The sequence below is a fragment of the Lemur catta genome, chromosome 7, assembly GCF_020740605.2.
Source record: "Lemur catta isolate mLemCat1 chromosome 7, mLemCat1.pri, whole genome shotgun sequence".
NCBI lineage: Eukaryota > Metazoa > Chordata > Mammalia > Primates > Lemuridae > Lemur > Lemur catta.
In genome coordinates, this window is record NC_059134.1 from 81,835,901 (window position 1) to 81,861,268 (window position 25,368).

The 25,368-nt window shown below is 33.0% G+C and overlaps 1 protein-coding gene across 1 annotated transcript in view; it reads right to left on the reverse strand.

Moving 5' to 3' along the window:
• Positions 1 to 25,368, reverse strand: part of LOC123642089 (doublecortin domain-containing protein 1-like) — a 262,128-nt gene that overhangs the window by 127,247 nt on the left and 109,513 nt on the right. Inside the window, exon 10 of the mRNA XM_045557008.1 lies at positions 8,889 to 8,948. Coding sequence (XP_045412964.1) covers positions 8,889 to 8,948 — 60 coding nt within the window. The remainder of the gene's footprint in view (positions 1 to 8,888; positions 8,949 to 25,368) is intronic.

Consider the following 25,368-nt stretch of genomic DNA (forward strand, 5'->3'; position numbering starts at 1 on the left):
AAGCACACCTCAAATCATGGTTTAGGTGTGGCAAAGTCATAACATGTAACCAAAATATTTGTACCCCCATAATATCCTGAAACAAATAAATAAAAAATATCTCCAAAACTTAAAACAATGGAATACATAGCCATTAAAAGTGGTTTCTCTCCATGGACTGACATGGAAAAAGGTCCATGGCATAGTAAATAATAAAACAATTTGCAGAATATTACTGGTAAAAAGTATGTATTTATATTTTTATATATTTATCATTTATATATGAATATGCCTAGAAAATGTTAACAACAGCTATTATCTCTGGGGATGGTTTTGGTGGGGAAGACTTTCATTATATACTTATTTCTGTAATTTTACAGAAGATCCATTCACTTACGGGACAACTTCTACATTAAAAAAAAGATGGATGAAAACATCAATTTATTGTGAAAAAGAAGAGGTGTTTCATCAAAATAGGATGAATAGGTGATCACATGGGGCCGTGATTCTTTCTGTTCTATAGTTGCAAACAATATGACTCCATAATTAGAAATGTGTGCATACATAGTCCCCCAGACTATTACAAAATAAGGTCATTTGCACATGGATTTAGTGAGGTAAAAATCCTGGTTAATGCTTTAACTGTATGAAACTTTGTTGATGAGGCATAAAATAATGAACAACAACAAAAAGAACACATTTCAAAATGTATGGTGTAAAAGTAGATTTATGTATTTAAAAGAGTGGTGTTTGATTTTTAAATTACTTTTTTAAGAGTCACATTCATTCTGCTACAGGCAGGAGAATCCGGGGGGATTAGCACTGGGCCTGAGATTGGGTAAAAAAAACCATCAGTGCCATGGGGAGGAGAGGTACCTCCTGACCACGCCCTCACTGAGCATTATGCAGATTAGAGTGAGCCACACAGGCTCTGATTTCCCCCAAGGATTGATGAACAAGTACAAAATAATAGGAAGTGACAGGAAACAGACGACTGAGGTCTAATTTAATGTCATTTGAAGAGACAATATACCTTAAATAGGTCTTCAGAAATTACAGGTTACAAATAAGATAAGGGAAACGTGTTTTTATCATTTTAGTTCACTAATATAAGTTTCTTTGTGAAAGGAAAGAGATTATTTGTTCTATAATTTAAAAGGATTTGCTAACTTAGGGTAATTTATGCTTCTTACCTTAATAATTTAACCAATATAAGAAATAAATTATTATGAAAAGTTCTACAATTAAAGGATGCAAATTAACATATTTATGTACTTAATATTTTAAAATATTCATGTCATATGAATCAAAGTTAAATAGGACATTTTAATAGTTATATATTTAATTGACGCATATACATGACTATAGGTAAGCTCTTTCATCAAATCCATGTCCAAAATATGATTAGAAGTCTGACATTAAAAAAAATTAATTTATCTAAAGTAAATTCAAGTATGTGTGAACAACTAAAATAGAAGTTTCTTAGCGGCCAGGAGCAGTGGCATGTGCTTGTAGTCCTAGCTACTTAGAAGGCTGAGGTGGGAGGGTTGCTTGAGCCCAGGAGTTTGAGGCCTGCCTGGGCAATACAGCAAGACCCTATTCTCTAAAAAGAAAATAAATTGACAATTTTTGAATTTTAAAAATAACAAATTTCTGTTCAATATTAGTAATATAATTATAAATTATGTTATGCATATGTATAGATATGAAAACACATGCATAATATAGACGTGTGTTATGTGTATACATACTCACAAAATCTCCAGTTAGCCAAAATTTTAAATCTTTTTTAGTTTCTACTTAAAACTTGTCAGCTACTTCTCTGCCTAAAAATGGAGACAGCAAGTCCACTTTTGTTCTAGAAAGAAGCTCTAGAGTGGCCCTTGTTAGTTTCACAAACATAGGCCAAATAGACAGTTGATGCTCGGGGGAAGGGTGTCAGAGAGTCTTATTTGTGGTTGCCCATCCCATGCCTCAGTCACACAGAGCCAAGGAGCATCTAGGGCAGAATGTGATGGAGTTCCTGCCCCTTTCCCTTTAGAGCAATTAAAGCTGTTAGCACAGCTTCACTAATGCAATGAGATGGTCCCCAATGAGGTGTGTTAATAGGAAAGGACACAAAGAAACTTCAAAAGGGAGAATCCCAGAGAAACACTGGAATTCCTACTAATCTGAGCAGAAAGGGGCTACAACAATTAATATGAATATTAACATTATTTTCCCCTGGTGGCAAGGGATATAGAAGATAGACATGGACAGAGGATTGCTAGACAGATGATTAGATACACATATACATTTCCTAATGCTTATTAATTGGAAAATTTAGAATGAATTATTAATTTATAATACATACATACAAAAACCTTGAGGTAAATTTATGCTGTAAAAGTCTACAGCATCTGAATTGAGATTTCAGAATCCATGGATGTGTACACCTACTACTCTGTACTCTTGAGAAAAACTTTGACTTGCTCAGCTGCAGTTATAGACAGTAACCATTTGCAAAAGGGGCAGATCTATACCCAAGAGTTCAAACTACTTAAGAATCCTAACCTGGACATTTAGCCCACTGCAGACGTCAACCCTACTGAAGTGACAAATGGATGTCATAAGACCAAACTGGGGATTCTCGTCCCAGATCAGTTAAGGTATCTGGATGTCATAATCCCAAGAAAGATGCAGCAGAAACCACCTCCAGCCATCCCAAAGCTTACTTAATAGATAAGCCTACATAGTGCTAGCCACTCAAAGACTTAGCTTTCCCAATATGGGACAGAGATGCTACATGGCCTTTGGTTTTAAAAGACCTACCCCATTTTCCCACCAATGAACCTCGTACTGAAGCCTAGACTCTGTGCTGGTTGGGTTTCCTGCTTTTACTCTCAGAACAGCCAGAGTGGGTTTTTTAGAGCATAAATCAGTTCCACTTATCCTTCAGTGTTTGGTTCCTTTTTCTTTATTTTTAAAATTAATAGTACAAGTGAATAGTAATATGTTTATTAATTAGCATAAGCTCGGAATACATTTCTCTTAGAAACAACATTACAAATGGGGTTAGAAGGGCAATAAAGGAGAATCCTTCCTGCTGGGGCAAATCACTCACCCTCACCCACACTGAAGCTACAAAAGGGAGAGGGAGGAGATAGAAAAGGGAGGTGGAAGGCACACTCAAATTTTAACATTTCACAGAAGTGTCAAAAGCAAGAAGCTCTTCTTTCTACAAAGATAAAGAAATTATGGCAAGAAATGATACAATGCCTTTATGTTTTGCCTGTGCTAATTTGCACATTTGAAAATAGGTAAGTCTATTTGTAAGAATATAGAAATTTGTATGTATAAACTGAAGTATATAGACTTCACAATGATTTTAAGTCAATTTAAGAGAAAACTAAGTTTTTAGATTTTCTCATCTGGAGGACTATAAACAACTCAAGTAGATTTTGAAAACCTGTCATAGTAAATTAAATCACAAATGAGTAGAGTATATATAGGTACAAAGGAATTGCACAAACTAGTCCATATCATCTTTCTGCAAATTAGATATATAACAGAAAACCAGAAGTTACTTGGTAGGAAAAGATTCAAACACTATTACTAGAAATTACATCTTATAAAGAAAAAAAATGCACTTCCATATGTGCTATCCCATTGATTGTACACTGGAACTATTCTGTTTAAGGAGGAAAGTGCATACTCAATGCAAAGGGGAATTAATTATTGTGAAACAGGATATTTTAAAAATAAGAAGTAGTAAAACACATACTGCTATAAATGATCCAACATTTGATCCCATATGTATGCTATATGGTTTCCTTTCTAACTTAAAAAAAAAAGCCACTAAAGTAATGCCATTTTATTTGTGTAGAATTGTCAGAGAAATAATATGTAAGTGGAATTCAGCTAAAAAAAATAGTTCTTTTCATGTGTACTCTATATCTCTGTCCATGTCCTCTAACAAAGGTTGTGTGTCTAGCTTGCTTTAACTATTGGCTATTATTTGGAAATCTATGTTATATATTTCAAAGAAACATCAACATCACGAAATGCAGAAATATCACCTCTCTAAAGTATGTACCCACTAAATGGAAAAAGACTACATACTGCATCTTTATCTTTTAACTGTTACTTTTACTTTTAACAAAATCAGTCATAAAGATTTCCAAAGCAGAAAATATAATCATAGAAAGATTATTTGTTAATTGAGAACATTGAAAGAGAAAGAAGAGAAAACATTTCTAATTTGTACTGAAGTTCTCATAAAAGTCAAAACACCAGGAAACTATGCAATTGGTAAACACATTGGTATAAAATACAAGATTCTATAGTCATTATCACCATTGTTATTCTTCTCCTCAAAAGCTTTTGTCTTGTTACTCTAAGAATAAATGTTTACAGGAAAAAAATTAATGACTTCCTTTTCAAATTCTATTTGCTATGTTTCTAACTTCAAGTCACTATTTAAATGTAACAAATGATTCTGTTTTCCTTAAACAGACATCACTTTTTTACAGCTATTATCATTAGAATGCTGCCTTGATTTTTATTTTTCCCAACATCAGGTTATTTGGGTTACATTTGCTGCCCATTGTCCAATGACATTTGCAGAGGGCTTCAAGAACTAAATTCTATCTTTTATGGTATCAGCATAAACATATTTTTATAAAAGGAAAAAACAGGGTCATGATAAGATCTAACAGCTAAATGTCAAACAGCTGATAGGTTAGAGAGGATTAAAAATTCAGAGTCTAACTTTGAATGACATTAATACTTCAAACCTGTATTCTCCCTTTTAACTTTAAAGCTTTCCACCTTCAACCTCCCTTCCCCATTCCCATGAACTGGCATATTGGTTGTGCACCAAACCTGGAAAACATCCCAATTATATGGCAAGGTCCTGATTCTTAGTAAAATTTAGTGGGTACATATATCATTTTGCGGAAATTGGATAGCAGAATTTCTGAGCATGTGAGGCGCTGCTTTAAAGTAATGAGGCTGATTCTCATGCATGGCTTGAAGAAGCAGGGAAGGAGTGATCACATTAAGGACAAGTTTAAACAAGCTTTGACGTGGAATAACAGTGCTCTGAAGGCTGAACAGTCCATGCTTGAGATGGTGAGAAGGAAACACACAGAGACACTCACACATATACATAGCCCACATTTAAAGCAAATAATTTAGAGTAAAAAAAAAATTTTACAGTAAAAAATATTCTTACAGTAAAAATTTTAGAATAAATTTAGATTTTAAAAAATTATCTGTATGTGAAATTAAATCTACAAAGGAATACACGATCTGTTTAAAGAAGCTGGAGAGGATACAGTTGCATCAAAAAGATTTTTTTTAAACTGATCTCAAAAAGTTTATGAAAAAAATAAAAAATACTCTCATAATACTTCAATCTAATGGAGTATCAGAATCAACTCTAGAGCACTTTTAAGAGACTAGATGCCTGGTCCTGCCCCAGGTCTGCTGAACATGAATTAAGCAGAGGGGACCTGTGTGATTCTGATGCTGTCAGGCTTGGAAACCACTTACCTCAAAACAGACAATGTTGAAGGTATGATACTTAGTGTATCCAAATAAATAATTTAAAGAAAGATGACTAAAGAGTTAAACTTAGTCAAATAATCAGATTTATTCTAAAAGAAAATTTGACAAAGGTTTTCACTCTTTTACTGCTTTATCAACAAATATGTACTGAATGCCAACTAAGAACAAGGCGCTAGGCAGCTGACTGGATATGAGAAAAGAGAGATGATATGATTATGATGATGATAATACCTAATATTTATTGTTTTCTATGTGCCCGGCACTGTTTTGAGCATATATAAATATTAACATTTTTAGGTATTATCTCAGTGTTTACAGGTATTATCTCACAAAAACCCTATCATTAGCCCCATTTTCCAGATGAGAAAACTGAAAACAGGAGTTGACTAATTTGCCCAAGGCCTCCGAGCTGGTTAAACAGTATAGCTTGGACTTGAACGCAGGCAATCTGACTCCAGCACCTATGTTCTTAAGCAGTATAGTATACTGGCTTGGCCAGAGAATTAAAAATGTTGCTCTTAAGATCTGCCATGAATTTTGAGTGAACAGAAAGAGCAACAACTTAATATCAATACCCCTGTACTGTGAGAAGTCCATGTCAAAATCACCAGTGAAGTTGATTTTATTTCTTTTACATAAATGATGTTCATATAAAATTCATACCACAATGCAAAACAATAAGAATTCTTATATACAATTGCAGAAGCATTTAGAAGATTTTCTGAAACATGTAATAGGCTATATTTATCTAATAATTAGTTTCTAATAAAAATCTTCAGCCTAATAGTATATTCTTGATGAAACTATTTTTGATACTTAACACTAATTTTTTCACCTTATTTGACAAAAATTACTTTTTATATTTCAAAAAATTTAAATTTACCCTGAAAGGATGAAAATATCATTGAGGATATTCAAAAGAATACAATTAAAATAAATCCAAAATGATTTTCAATGAAGCATTATTGTTAAATTAACCTCACAAGATTGCAGGCTGTGTGCTGTGCAGAAGCTGTGTAATTTCTAATGTTTGTATATTTTTATCCATGTATACTCAAGTCCAAGTTGTTTGTTTTTTAAATCAGATGCATTATGTTATGATTACACTTTGTATTTTGTATTAGAATTTTATATAATACAAATCAACATTTTAGAGATTCAACACAGGTATGATTTTAAAATTGATGTTAAAAATCTATTTTGAATATGCAAAGGACCATTTGAACAATAAGACTATTACTCAGCTCAAACTACCATAACAAAACCCCATAGACTAGGTGGCTTAAACAACAACGATTTATTTTCTCGTCGTTCTAAAGGCTGGAAGTCTAAAATCAGGGTGCGAACATGACCAGTGTCAAGTGAAGGCTCTCTTCCTACCTTGGAAATGGCTGCCTTCTGGCCATATTCTCACTAGACAAAGAAAGAGAGAGAGAGAGACCTCGTATCTCTTCTTCTTCTTTTTTTTTTTGGGGGGGGCACAGAGTGTCGCTCTTGTGCCCTGGCTAGAGTGCCAGCCTAGCTCACAGCAACCTCAAACTCCTGGGCTTAAGCTATCCTCCTGCCTCAGCCTCCCGAGTAGTTGGGACTACAGGCATGCGCCACCATGCCCAGCTAATTTTTTCTATATATTTTTTAGTTGTCTAGCTAATTTCTTTCTATTTTTAGTAGAGACGGGGTCTCACTCTTGCTCAGGCTGGTCTCAAACTCCTGACCTCGAGCTATCCTCCTGCCTCGGCCTCCCAGAGTGCTGGGATTACAGGCGTGAGCCACAGCACCCAGTCCGTGTCTCTTCTTATAAGGACATTAACTAATCCTACTGGATCAGGGCCCTATCCCATGACCCTTATTTAAACTTAATTATTTACATAAAGGCTCTATTTCCAAATACAGTCACATTGAAGGTTTGGTCTTCAACAAATGAATTTTGGGGGAATACAAAGACTAAGTCCATAATATTCCCATGCCTGGTCCCTGCAAATTCATGTCCTTCTCACATGCAAAATACATTTATTTTATTCTAGAAGTCCCAAAAGGCTTAATTCATTCCACCATCAACTCTACAGTCTAAATTCCAGAGTTTCAACTAAATATCATCTAAGTCAGATATGGGTGAGACTCAAGGTATAATTCATCATGAGGCAAAATTCCTCTCCAGCTGTGAACCCGTAAAACCAGACAAGTTATGTGCTTCTAAAATACAATTGTGAAGCAGCATAAGATAGACTTCCTCAATCTAAAAGGGAAAAATCAGAAGGAGGTGGTGATGTGTCCCAAGCAAGTCCGAAACCTAGAAATACAAATTTCATTAGATCCTAAGAGTAAATCCTCTTTGGTTCGATACTCTGCCCTCCAGGCCTACTGGGGTGGTAGTGGCCCTTCCCCTATGTCTCTGCCCCACTCAGAGGGTGCGTGTTGGTCCTGTCCTTGGAAACCAGCACGGAAGTAGCCTTGCACCGGGTCTAGGTACTCTAGGCCTGTGGTGAGAGTGGCAACACTAATGATCTCTGAATCGCCTTTGAGGTCTTTCCCTTTTTATGAAGATAGTGCACGTTCATAGCAAAATAGCTCTATGATTTTATCACATAAAAACCAGGAAGTCTGACAGCCTTTATTCCATCTCACTTCTCCATCCCTTTTAGTTCAAATTGGCAATATCTCTGCTGGTATAATCTCATCTCTATTCTTGGCCTCTGCTGAGATGGGTGATTTAGTCTATGAGTTACGCCCATGATCTCTTTGTCAAATGGTTGTTCAGCCACACTCTTAGTGTTCTCTTCAGAGCAAGCTTTCTCATTTTTTGCAATATGGATGAGCTAAGAATTTTCCGAATCTTCAAGCTCTGGTTCCTTTTTGCTTAACAATTCTGTCTTCAATTCATCTCTCTCCTTTCACATTTTACTATAAGTAGTCAGGAGGAACCAAGAATTTCCCTCAACATTTTGCTAAGAAATCTCCTCAGCTGAATATCCAATTTCATCACTTGCAAGTTCTAACTTCTGCAAAACACTAGAATACAGTTCAGCCAAGTTCTTTTCCGCTTTATAATAAGGATCATCTTTCTTCCAGTTTCCAATAACATCTTGCTCATTTCAACCTAAGACCTCACCAGAGTTATCTTAACATATGTATTTCTATCATCATGTCAAAATTCTTCCAGTCTCTACCTATTACCCACTTCCAAAGCCACTTCCACATGTTTAGGTATTTGTTACGACCCCCCACCTCTTGGTAACAAAATCTGTCATAATCAGCTTGGGCTGTCATAATAAAATACAATAGAGTGGGTGGTTTAAAAAACAGAAATTTATTTTCTCACAGTTCTGGATGCTAGAAGTCTAAGACCAGGGTGCTAGCACAGTCATGTTCTGATGAGGGCTCTCTTCCTGGCTTGGAGATGGCTGCCTTCTGGCTGTCTTCTTATATGGCAGAAAAAGAGGGACAGTGAGTTCTCTGCTATGTCTTCTTATAAGAACACTAATCCTATTGGATCAGGGCCTATTCTAATGACCTCTTTAAACCTCAATTACTTCTATAAAGGCCCTATCCCCAAATTCAGTTACATTAGGGGTTAAGGCATCAACACATGAATTTGGGGGGGACCCAAACATTCAGTCTATAGCAAAGACATTTGGTTAATTAACAAGTATATGTATAATGTTTACCCTTGAGAGTAATACAATCAGTGCTAATAAAAACAATAAAATATTTATATATTAAACTATCAAATATTAAAATATTATACCTGATCCTGAAATAGTAATATTGATATAAGTCTTTTGAAAGACTTACCAAGAGACTTATATAGTCATAAACTTAGACTTAATAATTTTCGATTTGGGCACTATCCTAAATAGATAATTACAAAGATGTTTATTGCAGGAAAACAAAAAAACAATGCAATTGTACACCAATAGAAAAATGGTTATTAAGTACAGTATGATATAACCATAGTTGACCTTCTTAGCATTGCAAAGACATATCATTAACTATTATTGGATAAATAAGTCACAGAAGGTATGTATGTGTGTATGCATGTGTGAGAAAATGAAGAGAAATGAAGAGAAATCTTAAAAACTGCTGGTAAAAGTATAAACTAATATAATAGCCATGTAATATAATTAGATAATAGGCCACAAAGATATGCACACTCTTTACATAACAATTTTACTTCTAGATATATGCCCTGGAGAAATCTTAATACACGTACATAAGGTGTAATGTAAACAAATATTTATAGGAGCACTGTAACAGTAAAATCTAGAAACACTAAATGTCTGTCAACAAGTAATTAGATAAATAAATTGTAGGATATTTAGACAATAAAATACTGTATGGCAATTAAAAATCAGTGCAAAACAGCTTTATATTTCAGCATAGATATGTCTCATGAACATGTTGCAAGTGTAGAGTAACATGTATATTATATCATTTATTGAAGTGTAAAACAGGCAAAACTTACATATATGTAAATACATATACACTATACATATGCATATAAAATACGCCTGGAAATTCATAATGGGTTACCTCTAGAGAGGAGGCACAGGGAAGGGAAATGCTATATTTAAGTTTTATTTCCTGAAAAGAGAGACTGAAGAAAGAATTTGATAGAGTTGGATTTGGGTTGTACAAATGTTTATCCTAATCTTTTATGTCTGGAATATTTCATTATTTTAAAATAAGGAAAAAAAAGAATCATATTCTGATTCCACATAGGAAAGTAGGAAACACAAAGCTAGGAAGGAATATGATATGATTACTAGACAACAATAAGAATGATTTGACTTAAAAAGAGATCTAGCATTAAGGAATGAGGAGAAATAAATTTGAACTGATAGGAGAATCTTGATGATGGAATATTTATGGAACCAGGCTAAGGAATATTAGAGGAAAGACAGTGTCCATATTTAGAATATACTTTTCCCTTATATTTGAAATTCTGAAACTAAATGCCTTAATCATAGGCAAACTGCTGTAGCTGCAGCTTTCTTCTCTAACGGAAAACTGAAGGTGACTCATACCCTAGCTCAGCGTGGTGATTACCACAGAAACAATCCAAAATGAAACACACAGAGAAAAAGGACCAAAAAGGAATAAACAGCAGACTAACATTGTATAACTGGGGTCCAGAAAAATAGGTCAGAGAGTTAGGAACAGAAAAAGTTTTTTAAGACATAAAGGCCAAAAATTTTACAAATGTTAGAACCCAATATATCCAAGAAGTTTAATGAATCTCAAGCAGATAAATCCCTCCTATAGAAAGATAAAAGGCATATTATAACCAAATTTTTAAAAATTGATAAATATAAACTTATAAAATCAATATAAAAAACTCATTACATAAAAAGAAGTTAAGATAATAATATCCAATGTCACATCAGATACTTGTGATGAATAGAACAACATCTTTAAAGTCTGGGAGAAAAAAAATCTATTGACATAGTTCATGATTCTATACTCAATGAAAATATCTTTCAATAACGCAGGTGAAATCAAGACTTCAGGATGCCTGTGGTCCCAGCTACTTGGGAGGTTGAGGCAGGAGGATACCTTGAGCCCAGGAGTTCAAGTCTAGCCTGGGCAACACAGTGAGACCCTATCTTTAAAAAAAAAAAAAAGCTTTAACAAAAGAAATGTTAAGGGAAGTTCTTCAGGCAAAAGGAAAACAATCCAAGTTACCACTTGGATATAACAAGGAATAAAGAGTGCCAAAACCCATACATATATGGGTGAATAAAAAGATATTTTTTCTCATTTTTAAATCTCTTCAAAAGATAACTGTTTAAATAAAAATATAACAATATTTCTGGAGATATTAACTTGTAAAAATAAATACATGACAACAGCAGCACAAAGAACAGAAGGGATATTATATAAGTTTCTTACACTATAATGAAGTAATAAATATCACTCAAAGATAGATTATGAATAGCTAAATACATATATTGAATATCCTAGAGCAACTACACAGTTATTCAGACATAAAAACAAAGCAAAAAAATATATAGCTAATAAGCTTGTTATAGAGATAAAGTGAAATTTAAAAAAAAAGTATATAAAAGAAAGCAGCAAAAAAAGGTAAAAGGAAAAAAACAAATGAGACAAATAGAACAAAAATGACAAGATAGAATAATTAACCCAATTGCTATATTGAAGGACAAAGCAGTGCCCAAATACATTCCTTCTAAAAGACAGAATATAAAGACAAAGGTAAAAGGACAGAAAACAGCATTTCATGATAACATATATGAAAATAAAGTTGAAGTAGCTATATTAACATAAAACAAAGTAGACTTTAGAACAAAAAAATACTACTAGGAATAAAGAGGAACACTTCATAATGACTTTTTAAATGAATAAAATTATTTCTTTAAAATATAAAATAATTTTCTTTGCTCAGTTGCCTTTTTTTTTTTTTTTTGTCATTGTTGTTGAGACAGAGTCTCACTGTGTGTCCCTGGCTAGAGTGCAGTGATATCATTGTAGCTCACCACAAGCTCCAATTCCTGGGCTGTAAGCGACCATTCTGCCTCAGCCTTCCGGGTAGCTGGAACTACAGGCGTGCGCCACAACACCCGGCTGGGTTTTGTTATTTTGTGTATTTTTTTTTTCTTTTTCTTTTTGGTAGACACAGCGTCTCACTCTTGCTCAGGCTGGTGTTGAACTCCTGAGCTCAAGCAATCCTCCCACCTCAGCCTCCCAGAGAACTAGGATTACAGGCGTGAGACACTGCATCTGGCACATAATGATTTTTAAGTCAATTTTCAAGAAAATATAACAATCCTAAATGTGTATGGACCCAACAACAGCTTCAAAGTACATGTAGAAAAACTGAGAGAACTGAAAGAAGAAAAAGACAAATTCACAATTACAGTAAAGATAACAGAAGACTCGAATAACATTATCAACCAGCTTGAGCATATTGGCATTTAAGAACACTTCAACTAACAAAGCAAGACAAATATGGAATATTAATTTAGACTATATTTTGAGCCATAAAACAAATCTCAAACATTTTCAAAGAATTAAAATTATAATCAGTATGTTCTCTGACCACAGTGGAAATAAACTAGAAACCAATAACAGAAAGACATATGGAAACCCCAAAGTAATTGGAAATTAAATAATGTACTTCTAAATAAAAGATGTAGAAATCACAAGGAAATTTTTTAAATCTTTTAAACTGAAGAAAAATGGAAACACAGCATATTGAAATTTGATAGGCATAGCTAAAGTTTTGTGGGAAATTTATAGCATTAAATGCTTATATTAGGAAAGTAGAAGCCAGACACCGTTGCTTATGCCTGTAATCCCAGCAGTTTGGAAGGCCAAGGCAGGAGGATTGCTTAAGGCCAGGAGTTCAAGATAAGGGTGGGCAATATAACAAGACCCTGTCTCTACAAAATATTTAAAAATTAGTCAGGCATGGTGGTGTGCACCTGTAGTTCCAGCTACTCAGGAAACTGAGGGAGGAGGATCACTTGAGCCCAGGAGTTTGAAACTGCAGTGAGCTATGATTGTGCCACTGCACTCACAGAGCAAGATCATGTCTCTAATCAATAAATAAATAGTAAAAAGGTCTAAAATCAATGATCTAAGCTTTCACTTTTAGAAACTAGAAAAGGTATCAATTAAGACCTACATAAGCAGAAGTTAATAAATTAATAAAGCACAAATTCAATGAAATAAATATCAGACCAAAGATAGAAAATTAATTAAATCAAGAGCCATTTTTTGGAAAATATCAATAAAATTGATCAACTTTTAGCTGTATCAGTTAAGAGAAAACGAGAGGCTAGAAAGTATCAACACAAAGAATTAAAATACAAATTCTACAGACTTCAAATACATATTAGAATACTATGAACATATTTATGCCAATAAATTTGTCAATTTAGATTAAAGGGACAAATTCATTCAAAGATTATTAAACTACTAAAGATCAGTCAAAAATAATTATATCACATAAATAGCTATATGTCTACTAAAAAGTTTAATTCATAATTAAAAACTTACCTACAAACAAAACTCCAGACACAGATGGTTTCACTTGTGAATTTTACCAAAGATTTAAGAAATAACACAGATGCTAAACAAACTTGGAAAATAGAAGAGGAGGAAATGCTTTCCAACTCATTTTATGAAGCCAGCATTACCCTAATACCAAAGTCAAACAAAGACATTAGAAGAAAAATAAACTATAGGCCAATATTTCTCATGATCAGAGAAAAGCTAAATACATATATAAAGTCATTAATAGTATTTCAAAAATCAATTCAAATATATATAAGGCAGATAATACATCATCATTTATCTAAGAAATGTAACATTTATTTAACATTTAAAAATCAATCAACAGACCAGCCTGAGCAAGAGTGAGACCCCATCTCTACTGAAAAATAGAAAGAAACTATCTGAACAACTAAAAATATATAGAAAAAATTAGCCAGGCATGGTGGTGCATGCCTGTAGTCCCAGTGACTCAGAAGGCTGAGGCAGAAGGATTGCTTAAGCTCAGGAGTTTGAGGTTGCTGTGAGCTAGGCTGACGCCACAGCACTCTAGTCAGGGCAAAAGAGTGACACTCTGTCTCCAAAAAATAAATAAATTAATTAAATTAAATTAAAAAATAAAAAATAAAAAAAATCAATCATCATAATTCACTATATTAACAGCCAAAATATATATACATATATAAAAGTCTCAATAGCTGCATAAAAATGTATTTAACAAAATATGTGATATAAATTATGCCCTGAATAAGCAGAGATGAGACCCACAAATTCTCACATCTCCCCTGGGAACCAAAAGGAAACAAAGTTGAAAGTCAGAAAGGTCACAAATATCAAGTGCCAATGACCAAGTGGGATTTATATCTGGAATGCAAGGATGGTTCAACATAGAAAAATCAATGAATATAATACCCCACACATTAACAAAATGAAGAACAGAAACCACATAATCATCTCAATTGATGCAGAAAGAGCATTTGACAAAATTCAACATATTTTTATAATAAAAACACTCAACAAACTAGGAGTAGAAGAAAATTATCTCAATATAATAAAAGCCATATATGAAAAGCCCATAGTTAATATCATATTCAAAAGTAAAAGACTGAAAGCTTTTCCTCTATGGTCAGGAACAAGGCAAGGATGCCCACTCTCACCACTATTATTCAACATAGTAATGGAGTTAGAGACCAGCCTGAGCTAGAGCAAGACCCTGTCTCCATAAAAAATAGAAATATTAGTCAAGATTGGTGGTGTGCACCTATAGTTCCAGCTACTCAGGAGGCTGAGGCAGGAGAATCACTTAAGCTCAGGAGTATGAGGTTACAGTGAGCTATGATGATGCCACCGCACTCCAGCCTGGGCGATGGAGCAAGACCTTGTCCCCCCCCTCCAAAAAAAAAAGGAAAAGAAATTATCTGAAGGTATACAACTCACTGGTAACAGTAACTACACAAATACAGAATACTCTATTGTAATTGTGGTGCATAAACCACTTATATCTTGAGTAGGAAGATGAAAAGACAAACCTATGAAAACTAACTGCAATAACTTTTTGAGAGATAGCTCGTATAAAAGGATATGGATGGAAACAACAAAAAGTTAAAAAGCTGGGGTGGTGGATTTAAAGGGTGGAATTTCTGTTTGCTTGTTTATTTGTTTGTAAGCAGAGTTGTCATATGTGTAAAATAGTTGGTCATAAAATGTTTTTTTACAAGCCTCATGGTAACCTTAAACCAAAAAACCTACAACAGATATAGAAAAAATAAAAAGCAAGGAATTAAAACGTGCTACCAGAGAAAATCACTTTTAACAAAGGAAGATGGAAGGGCGGGAGGGAAGGAGGGAGGGGAGGGAGGGAAGAGGACCACAAAACAACCAGAAATCAAATAACTACATGGCAGTAGTAAGTCCTTACCTACCAATAGCATTGAATATGAATAGACTAAATGCTCCAATCAAAAGATATAGAGTGGCTGAATGGATAAAAAACAGGAGCCAAATATATCTTGTCTGCAAGAAACACACCTCCCCTTTAAAGACACACATAGACTGAAAATAGAGAGATGGAAAAACATATTCCATGGAAATGGAAACCAAAAAAGAGTAAGAGTAGCTATACTTCTATCAGATAAAATAGTTTCAAGAAAAAAGCTATAAGTGACAAAGAAGGTCGTTATATAATGATAAAGGGGCCAATTCAGCAAGAGGATATAACAATTCTATATATATAATCATCCAACAGGGGGCACCCTGATATATAAAGCAAATATTATCAGAGCTAAAGAGATAGACCTCAATACAATAATCATTGGAGATCTCAACACTCCACTTTCAGCATTGGACAGATCATCCAGACAGAAAATCAACAATGAAATGTTGGACTTACTATAGACCAAATGGACCCAATAGATATTTACAGAACATTTCATCCAGCAGCTGCAGAATACATGTTCTTCTCAGCTCATGGATCATTCTCAAGGCCACAAAACAGGTCTTAAAAAATTCAAAGAAATTTAAATAATACCAAGTATTTTCTGTGATCAGAATGGAATATAACTATAAATCAATAACAAGAGGAATATTGGAAAATATACAAACACATGGAAATTAAACAATAGGCTCCTGAATGACCAGTGGGTCAATAAAGAGATTAAAAAAGAAATTTAAAAATTTATCAAAACAAATGAAAATGAAAATACAAGATATCAAAACCTATGGGATACTGTAAAAACAGTAATAAGGGGAAAGTTTATAGCAATAAGTGCCTACATCAAAAAAGCAGAAAAGCTCCAAATAAATAACCTAACAATACATCTCAAAGAACTAGAAAAACAAGAGCAAAACAAACACATAATTAGTAGAAGAAAAAAATAATAAAGATCAGAGCAGAAATAAATAAAATTGAAACAAAAAAATACAAAAAATCAATGAAATAAAAACGTGTTTTTTAAAAAAGATAAATAAATAGACAGACCTTTAGTCAGACTAAGAAAAAAGGAGATAAGACCCAAATAAAATCAGAGATGAAAAAGGAGACATTACAACTGATACTGCAGAAATCTAAAGGATTATTAGAGACTAAGTAAATACATGCCAATAAATTGGAAAACCAAGTAGAAATGGATAAATTCCTAGACACATATAACCTACCAATACTGAACCAGGTAGAAATCCAAAACCCAAATAAACCAATAACAAGTAACAAGATAGAAATAGTAATAAAAAGTCTCCCATCAAAGAAAAGCCCAGGACCCAATGGCTTCACTGCTGAATTCCAAGCATTCAAAGAACTAAAACCAATCCTACTTAAACTATTCCCAAAAATTGAAGAGGAGGGAATTGTCTCAAATTCATTCTACAAGACCTGTATCACCCTAATATCAAAACCAGACAAAGAGACAACAAAAAAAGAAAACTATAGGCCAATATCACTGATGAACATAGATGCAAAAATCCTCAACAAAATACTAGCAAACTAAATTCAACAACACATTAAAAAGATTATTCATCATGATCAAGTGGGATTCATCCCAGGGATGCAAGTGTGATTTAACATATGCAAATCAATCAACATGACACTTCATATCAACAGAACAAAAGACAAAAGCCATATGATCATTTCAATTGATGCTGAAAAAGCATTTAATAAAATTCAACATTCCTTCATGATAAAAACTTTAAAAAGTGGGTATAGAAGGAACTTACCTCAACACGATAAAAGCCATATATGACAGACCAACAATGAGTATCATACTGAATGGGGAAAAACTGAAAGCCTTTCTTTTAAAATGTGGATCAAGACAAGGATACCCACTTTTATCATTGTTATTCAACATAGTACTAGAAGTTCTAGCTAAAGCAATCAAAAAAGAAAAAGAAATAAAGGGCAAACAAATTGGAAAAGAAGAGGTCAAGTTATCCTTGCTTGCAGATGATATGATCTTATATCTGGAGAAATCTAAAGACTCCACCCAAAAACTATTAGAACTAATAAATTCAATAAACTTGCAGGATACAAAATCAACATACAAAAATTAGTAGCATTTGTATATGCCAACAATAAGCAACCTGAAAAAGAAAATAAGAAATTAATCCTATTTATAATAGCTACAAATAAAATAAAATATCTAAGAATAAACTTAATCAAAGAAGTGAAAGATCTCTATAATAAAAACTATAAAGCTTTGGTGAAAGAAATCGAAGAGGACACAAAAAAATGGAAAGATATTCCATCCTCATGGATTGGAAGAATCAATATTGTTAAAATGTCCATACTACTCAAAGAAATATATAGATTCAATGAAATTCCTATCAAAATACCAACATTCTTCACAGAAATAGAAAAAATAATCCTAAAATTTATATAGAACAACAAAAGACCCAGAATAGCCAAAGCCATCCTGAGCAAAAAGAACAAAACTGGAGGAATCACATTACCTGATTTCAAATTACCATATACTACAGACCGCCAGTAACCAAAACACCATGCTACTAGCATAAAAATAGATACATAGACCAGTGGAACAGAGTAAAGAACCCAGAAATAAATCCACACATCTGTAGCGAACTTATCTTCAACACAGGTGCCAAGAACATATAATGGGGAAAGGACAGTCTCTTCAATAATGGGAAAACTAGATGTCCATGTGCAGAAGAATGAACCTAGACCCTTATCTCTCACCATATACAAAAATAAAATCAAAATGGATTAAAGACTTAAATCTAAGACCTGAAACTATGATACTATTAAAGGAAACCATTGGATAAATGCTTCAGGACATTGGTCTGGGCAACAACTTCTTGAGTAATACACCCAAACCATAGGCAACCAAGCAAAATTTGGACAAATGGGATCATATAAAGCTAAAAATCTTCTGCATAGCAAAGGAAACAATCAACAAAATGAAGAGACAACCTATGGAATGGGAGAAAATATTTGCAAACTACTCATCCGGCAAGGGGTTAATAACTAAAATATATAAGGAGATCCAACAACTCAATAAGAAAAAATGAAATAATCTGTTTAAAAAATTGACAAAGCATCTGAATAGATATTTCTCAAAAGAAGACATACAAATGGCCAACGGATATATGAAGAATTGTGAAACATCTTTAGTCATCAGAGAAATGCAAATCAAAACTACAAGGAGATATCATCTCATCCCAGTTAAAATGGCTTTTATCAAAAAGACGGTAATAATGAATGCTGGCAAGGATGTGGTGAAAGGGGAACCCTCATACACTGCTGGTGGGAATATAAATTAATGCAACCACTATGAAAAACAGGAAAACTGAAAATAAAACTAACATATGACCCAGCAATCCCACTGCTGGGTATATAGCCAAAGGAGGGGAATTCAGTACATTGAAAAAATATCTGCACTCCCACGTTTATTGCAGCACTATTCACAATAGTCAAGATTTGGAATCAATCTAGGTATCCATCAACAGATGAATGGATAAAGAAACTGTGGTACATATACACAGTGGCATATTATATAGTCATAAAAAGAATGAAATCCTGCCATTTGCAACAAAATAGATGGAACTGGAGAACATTACATTAAGTGAAATAAACCAAGCACAGAAAGGCAAATCTCTCATGTTCTCACTCATATGTGGGAGCTAAATATTAAAAACAATTGATTTCATGGAGACAGAGAATAGAATGATGGTTCCCAGAGGCTGAAAAGGATAGTGGAGAGGAGGTGATAAAGTGGGGATGGTTAATGGGTGCAAAAATATAGTTAGATAGTTACAGAGAATGAACAACATCTGATAGCACAACAAAATGACCATAATCAACAGTATGTTAGAGTATACTTTAAAATAACTAAAAGAGTGGAACTGGAATGTTCTTAACACAAAGAAATGACAAATGCCTGAGGTGATAGATACCCCAATTACCCTGATTTGATTAATTCACACTGTATGCCTGTATCAAAACATCACATGTACCCTATAAAGATATGCAACTATTATTAACCCATAATAATTTTAAAAATTTTTTAATTAAAAAAACCTACACACTAATTTTGCTCAGCATAATGACTTGAGAGCCTAACCCCAGGGCTAGACGAGACCTGAATTCATTCAGCATTCAACAAATATTTTTGAACTCCTATTATATGTCAAGGCACTGGTGGCTAGGTGCTGGGGCTCCAACAGAGAACAAGAGAGAACAAAAGAACAAAAATCCCTGCCCTTATGAAGCTGATGTTAAGGGAATGTTAACTAGTGTGTTGAAAAAGCAAAGAAGCAAAAAAATGAAAAAAGAATGTAAGCTTCCTAAGGGTATGGTCTTGGAGAATTCTCCTGCATTTTCAACCCTGGTTAATACACAGGCAGAGCACATAAGAAATACTCAACACTTTATCATTTGAATTTGTCTTCTTTGGTTCTCTGATTACTTCTTTTCTTGCCGGGGAGAGCTACCCAAACAAGATTAAATCAGTGACTGCCATAATCGTAGTCTGCAAAAATGCCACACTGTATATAGCTCATTTATAGAGATCCCAAGACACTGAAGGGCCTTAAGGTGTCCACCTGGTGGTTAGATAGTGAATAAATTGTGAACCATGTGGGTTTTGTTTTGTTTTCAAAATTTTTATTTTGTTTTGTTTTGTGAAGACTAGAGTACTTACATAACCAGTACTGAATTGAACTCTGATCATGTTAAAAGATTTTTTTGTGATTTTGTTAGTTATAGAATGAGAAATCCAGTGCCAGAAGTATAATTGGGGTACCCAGCAAAACAACTTCTTTCTAAAACAGCACTGTCCAACATAACTTTTGGTGATAATATAGCCATTGCACTTGAAATGTGGCTAGTGATACTGAGGAACTGAATTTTCAATTTTATTTAATTTTGATTAATTTTCATTTAAAAACCACATGGGATAGTGCACTGGGCAATACAGCTCTAGAAAATACAAATCATCTGTGGTTGCCAAGGCTAAAGATCTTTCCAATACCTTTTATTTATGCTACAATTCTCTTCTCTGAAACTTTCAACATTTGCTTCCCAGTGACATAAATTAAGTGTTAATAAATCACTTTTTCTATGCCATATCTTTTATCAATGCATGACTGGCTATGTTCAAGAATTTCAAATATTTTAGAAATATAAGAGGATACTGATTACTTTTTAGGAAACTATGTAAAATTTATTTTGTAACACAGTTAATTGGGAAAATTTTATCGATTAGACAAATAAATTAATGTTATATTCATTCCCATCTTTTGCTACATATATAAAATATAAGTAAAGAATGAATTATATTATTTAAAAATCAGAAGTTTGTTGTAAGATTGATGTTTATTCAAGCTAATGCCATTGACAAGGGGTAAGAAGAAACCACTATGTCTCTGAGTAAAATGAAGCAAAGCAATGATTCCCAAAACATTTACACTAAAGAGTCTTCCTTTATCAATCATTAGTCAGACTTCTCAATTATCAAAATGTTAACTAGCAGTCACTGGCAACATTGATCCATTTGAATAGCAAAGAGAAAATACTAGTCAATCCTGAAGAGAGTTGTTTTTCCTCCCCATAAGAATGTGCCTTCAATACTGTTTCAGTTCTTCAAGGAAAAAAAAAAAAACATTCATATTCTTGTCCATTCACACAAACCTCTCAGTGAGCATTATTGTTTTGGGAGGAGGGGGCGGCAGGCAGGGGGCCCAGAATGTTGACAGAACAGATAGGATGTCAGGTGAAGATAGAAAGCTGTGCCCTCTCTAACCAGCTGAAGACTCGGCATGATTGTTTTCTTACAAATAATACCTGTGGGTGTTGAAACTGTTCGGGGAATCTATCAAACACACTCTTTCACTTTGCTGCTGTAACTCTATAAAATTTATTCTCATTTCAAAAGAGTCATAGGCAATAATACCTGTAGGTGGTTGAGTAATTTAAAGAACATTTGTCAAGTCTACTCTCACTTACTTTACCAGAACAATTCTATCCTTATTTGGGGGTTTTAAAATGCAACATTTTCTATTCAGTTTGATTAGAAATTTCAAAATAAAATATCTTCCTCTAACTAAAGAATTGTCTTCAATTAAATATAAGTAGAGATAATATAACATTAGGATGTCTGAGGATGAAAGTTTGGTCAGAAAATGAAAATAAATTTATGTTATAATCATTTTCATTTTTTACAATTAAAGAAGTGACTCACACATAGAAATATGAAAAGACAAAATATATAAACAGTGTATTAGAAAAAAACGCATTAACAATGTATTAATGTCAAAGTATTCTTTCCAGAGAAACCTAAAGGCTTAGCTCTAAAAACTTATAAAAACTGTCTATGTTAATAGAAAAATAGATAAATGGAAGAATAAAAGTAATAATCCTTTCCAGATTAGTCAACTTTCCTTATTAAGTCAATCTATATCCATATTAAGTGTACTTGACCTGTATTAAGTATCACAAAACATACAAATTCAGATTTTTATAAAATTTTTTATTATGCAGTCATAAATTCAGAAAGAGAAAAGGTTCAATAATGCTTGGTTTTAAAATGTTTCTATATTAGTTGATTCAAAGTATTACAGATTGAAATAATTTAAATAATTTTTTAATTAACCAACAAAAATAAGGTGAAAACTAATATTTTTAATTCATTAATAAAGACGAGGACATATTCCTAGACAATCCCCAAATGGAACTCACTTTTCATCAAAATGTTCATAAGTACATAAGCAGGAAATGTTTTTCTTTTCATAAGCCTTGCAATTTTTAAGTATTAATAAAATGTATTTATTTCAAAATGCCATTTTCAAAGTAAATTGGCTCTTATTTTTTGAAGTATTTAATATTAATAAGGACAATTTTTAATTGAAAGGCACACAATTGAGATGTCAATAAAGCTCTCTGTTTTTATATAACTGAATTACCGTACCAAAAAAAGAAAAATCTATAAGTCTAATTTTTTTCCAAACTGAGTTATTTAATAAATAGTTTTCATGGTAAAAAGTTCAATTTTGAGCCAGAGATGCATATTTGACATTTGGTAGTATAATTCTAAGAGAATTAGAGAAAAATACAGATTTGAAAATTTTCTCCTGACCTAAACAGCTTTATGACAAGTCAAATGAAATGTTCCATGAAGATACATGTGTCATGGATAAATGAAGGAAAATAAACAGTATTTCAATATCACTTCTTGTTTTATTCCACGGTCTCCTTTTCCCCCCTCTCTATTATAATTACCTATGCACAAACTCTAGATGGCAATATTGCACTTACTGTACTTTTGAGAAAATTGTCACAGTCGATCCCCACATATCCTCTTTATCAACATTTTATGTGCCATGGATCTATAGCCTCTTATTATAAGTGTAATGAAGCAGAAGTTATTGAAGCATTTTATTGATTGCTCAGATCACAAGTTTACTGCCATACTGAATTGGCACCTTACTCACTGAAGCAAACTGCTGACACCTTTTTTAAAAAGTGACAACTACATCTATTTCATGACCAGAAATCCATTTTCATCTCTATCAAGACAAGAATGCAATTTTCACTTCATTTAACTGATGTTAGGCCTGCTCAAAGCATGACACTTAGAAAAAGACACAAGTTTAAGGTTCTTAAAATACTTCAAGTAACTAGAATGAAGCTTGGTTTCAGGGAAAAAAAATCAACAATCACTCAAATCTACAAACAACCTAATATTCTAAAAAATTACTTATCAGAACCTTCAGAAGTAGTTTTCATTTTGAAATGACTGCCACATTTTTCATGTTTTTAATAGTAAGTTATGTTTATATATTATAGATTTTGTTCCAAGGTTTCAAAAGACATTAAGAAGTTTGTTAAAAATTGAAATATTTTAAGTATTGCTCCAAAAAGGCTAAATCAAGGAAACAGCTCAATTTTTAAAGTGTATATAGAAAACAAAATAGAAACATTATTCTTTCTGCAATGTTAGGACCAATATATGATTTTGATTGGCAGAGGATCTGAAAAGACAAACTTTCAACACTTCTTTTATGGGAAATTAAAATGCTAAGATTCCTTTAAAAATACTTTTTGCAATAAACAAATTCTGTCAGCACGTAATTCAAGCATATTTTGAGCTGAATCAATTCTGAATAGAATTATATCATTATTATTATTTCTTGATATATAATTATCAAACTTATTGAAAGTGTGAGTAAAGTGAGTCAACACTAATGTGCACAATTTTTTTAAAACAAAATCTAAGTGCTTTGGCACAGCTTAGTTTAGCATTTAATAAAATATATTTCAAGCTTAAACTGAAAAACCAATATATACTAAAGTTAGATGGTCATTTCCTCATTTAATAATATGCCCACAAAATAAATCTACAATATGCTTCCAATTTAAAAAGTGAAATCTAATTTTGAAATACAAATTCAGTATCTGAGATTTCTAAACACAATATATCAAATATGGAACTTACAGTATATAATAGCATTCAAAAAGTTACCTTGCTTAAATTCATAAACAAAAAGAACCACATATACACAAAATTTTTAAATCACTCAGGCCAAAAATTATATAGTACTCAACAAACTTTACTAAGTAATGATTTATTACAAATAGTCCAAGTACACATTTCCAGATTAAAATTATAGAAACAAAATGTTTCCCTGTAGCTTCAAACATAAATAGAAATTGCCAGTGTTTTTCAATACACTGCCAGAGTTTAAAAAATGCCCCAACAATTTAAGAAATATTTGAGAATATTTTTTGTCTATTTATTTTAAGTAATCAAACCTGCTAAAATTTAATCTCAACTTGGTCATTTCTTTTTAAAGTGCTAAAAATTAGCAGTAGGATTAAAAATCCCATCAAATTTCTTAAATCCACAGTCGATGTCTAGTTTTATGTCTTAACCAACACAGGGATTAAGACTCTCTTCATAATTAATATGGTACTTATCAAAATATTATAATACTAATTTCCTTTGTTTCTCTCTGAACTTCAGAAATGACTATGCAATCTATAAGAATTGTTAAACCATACTGTAAACAGCTTTAAATTATTAAAATTGAAAGTTTTTGAGCTCTTTTGAAAACTGTATTTGAAGAAAACAATGCTATATATACACTCATTATGTTAAAGTCTCCAGGAATTTTGTTGGTTGGGGAAAAAAAAAATCAAAGGAGTATTTAAATTGAAAAGACATTTCCAGAAATGAATGTTTTCCAAAAATCACATTTGTACTTAACACTGCCCATCAGCCATTCCAAATCATTATTTGTATAGCTGCCTGGCACAGTTCCATGGACTTTCATGCATCTCTACAGTGTTTCCGAACAGACTGACATATTTTGTTTACTGACAGCAACTAAAAGCTCTATGTAAGATCATAAATAAAGAAGATCATGTTTAAAAATCACTAATATCATTTTAAAAGGTAGTGCAGCCTTGTGTTTTGGCCTCTGTTTAGCTGTGTTAGGCCTATGAATGACAGCTTCCCTGCTTGAAGCACACAGAAAGCACAGCCTTCCTCATTCACTGACAGGACTGTGGCCTTTTCACACGTTCCTTCCACAGCAGTGTTTGTCCCCAAACACTAGAACTCGACACAATGGCATTCCTACTTCAACACCCCCACCAACAGCACCACTACATAACAAGAATGCTAATGAGATGGAACAGGCCCTGTCGCTGAAAGTGTTAACTACATTTCATAGGAACGCGTTCATGCTATTTCAAAGATTACCAATTAAATAGATTCTGCTTAGCTCTGAGCAATTTCTAAGATGTTTCCACTTTTAAGGAAATAAATGTGATAAATCTAAGACTAAGTGACTTTATGCTGTCCTAAATATAATATCTCA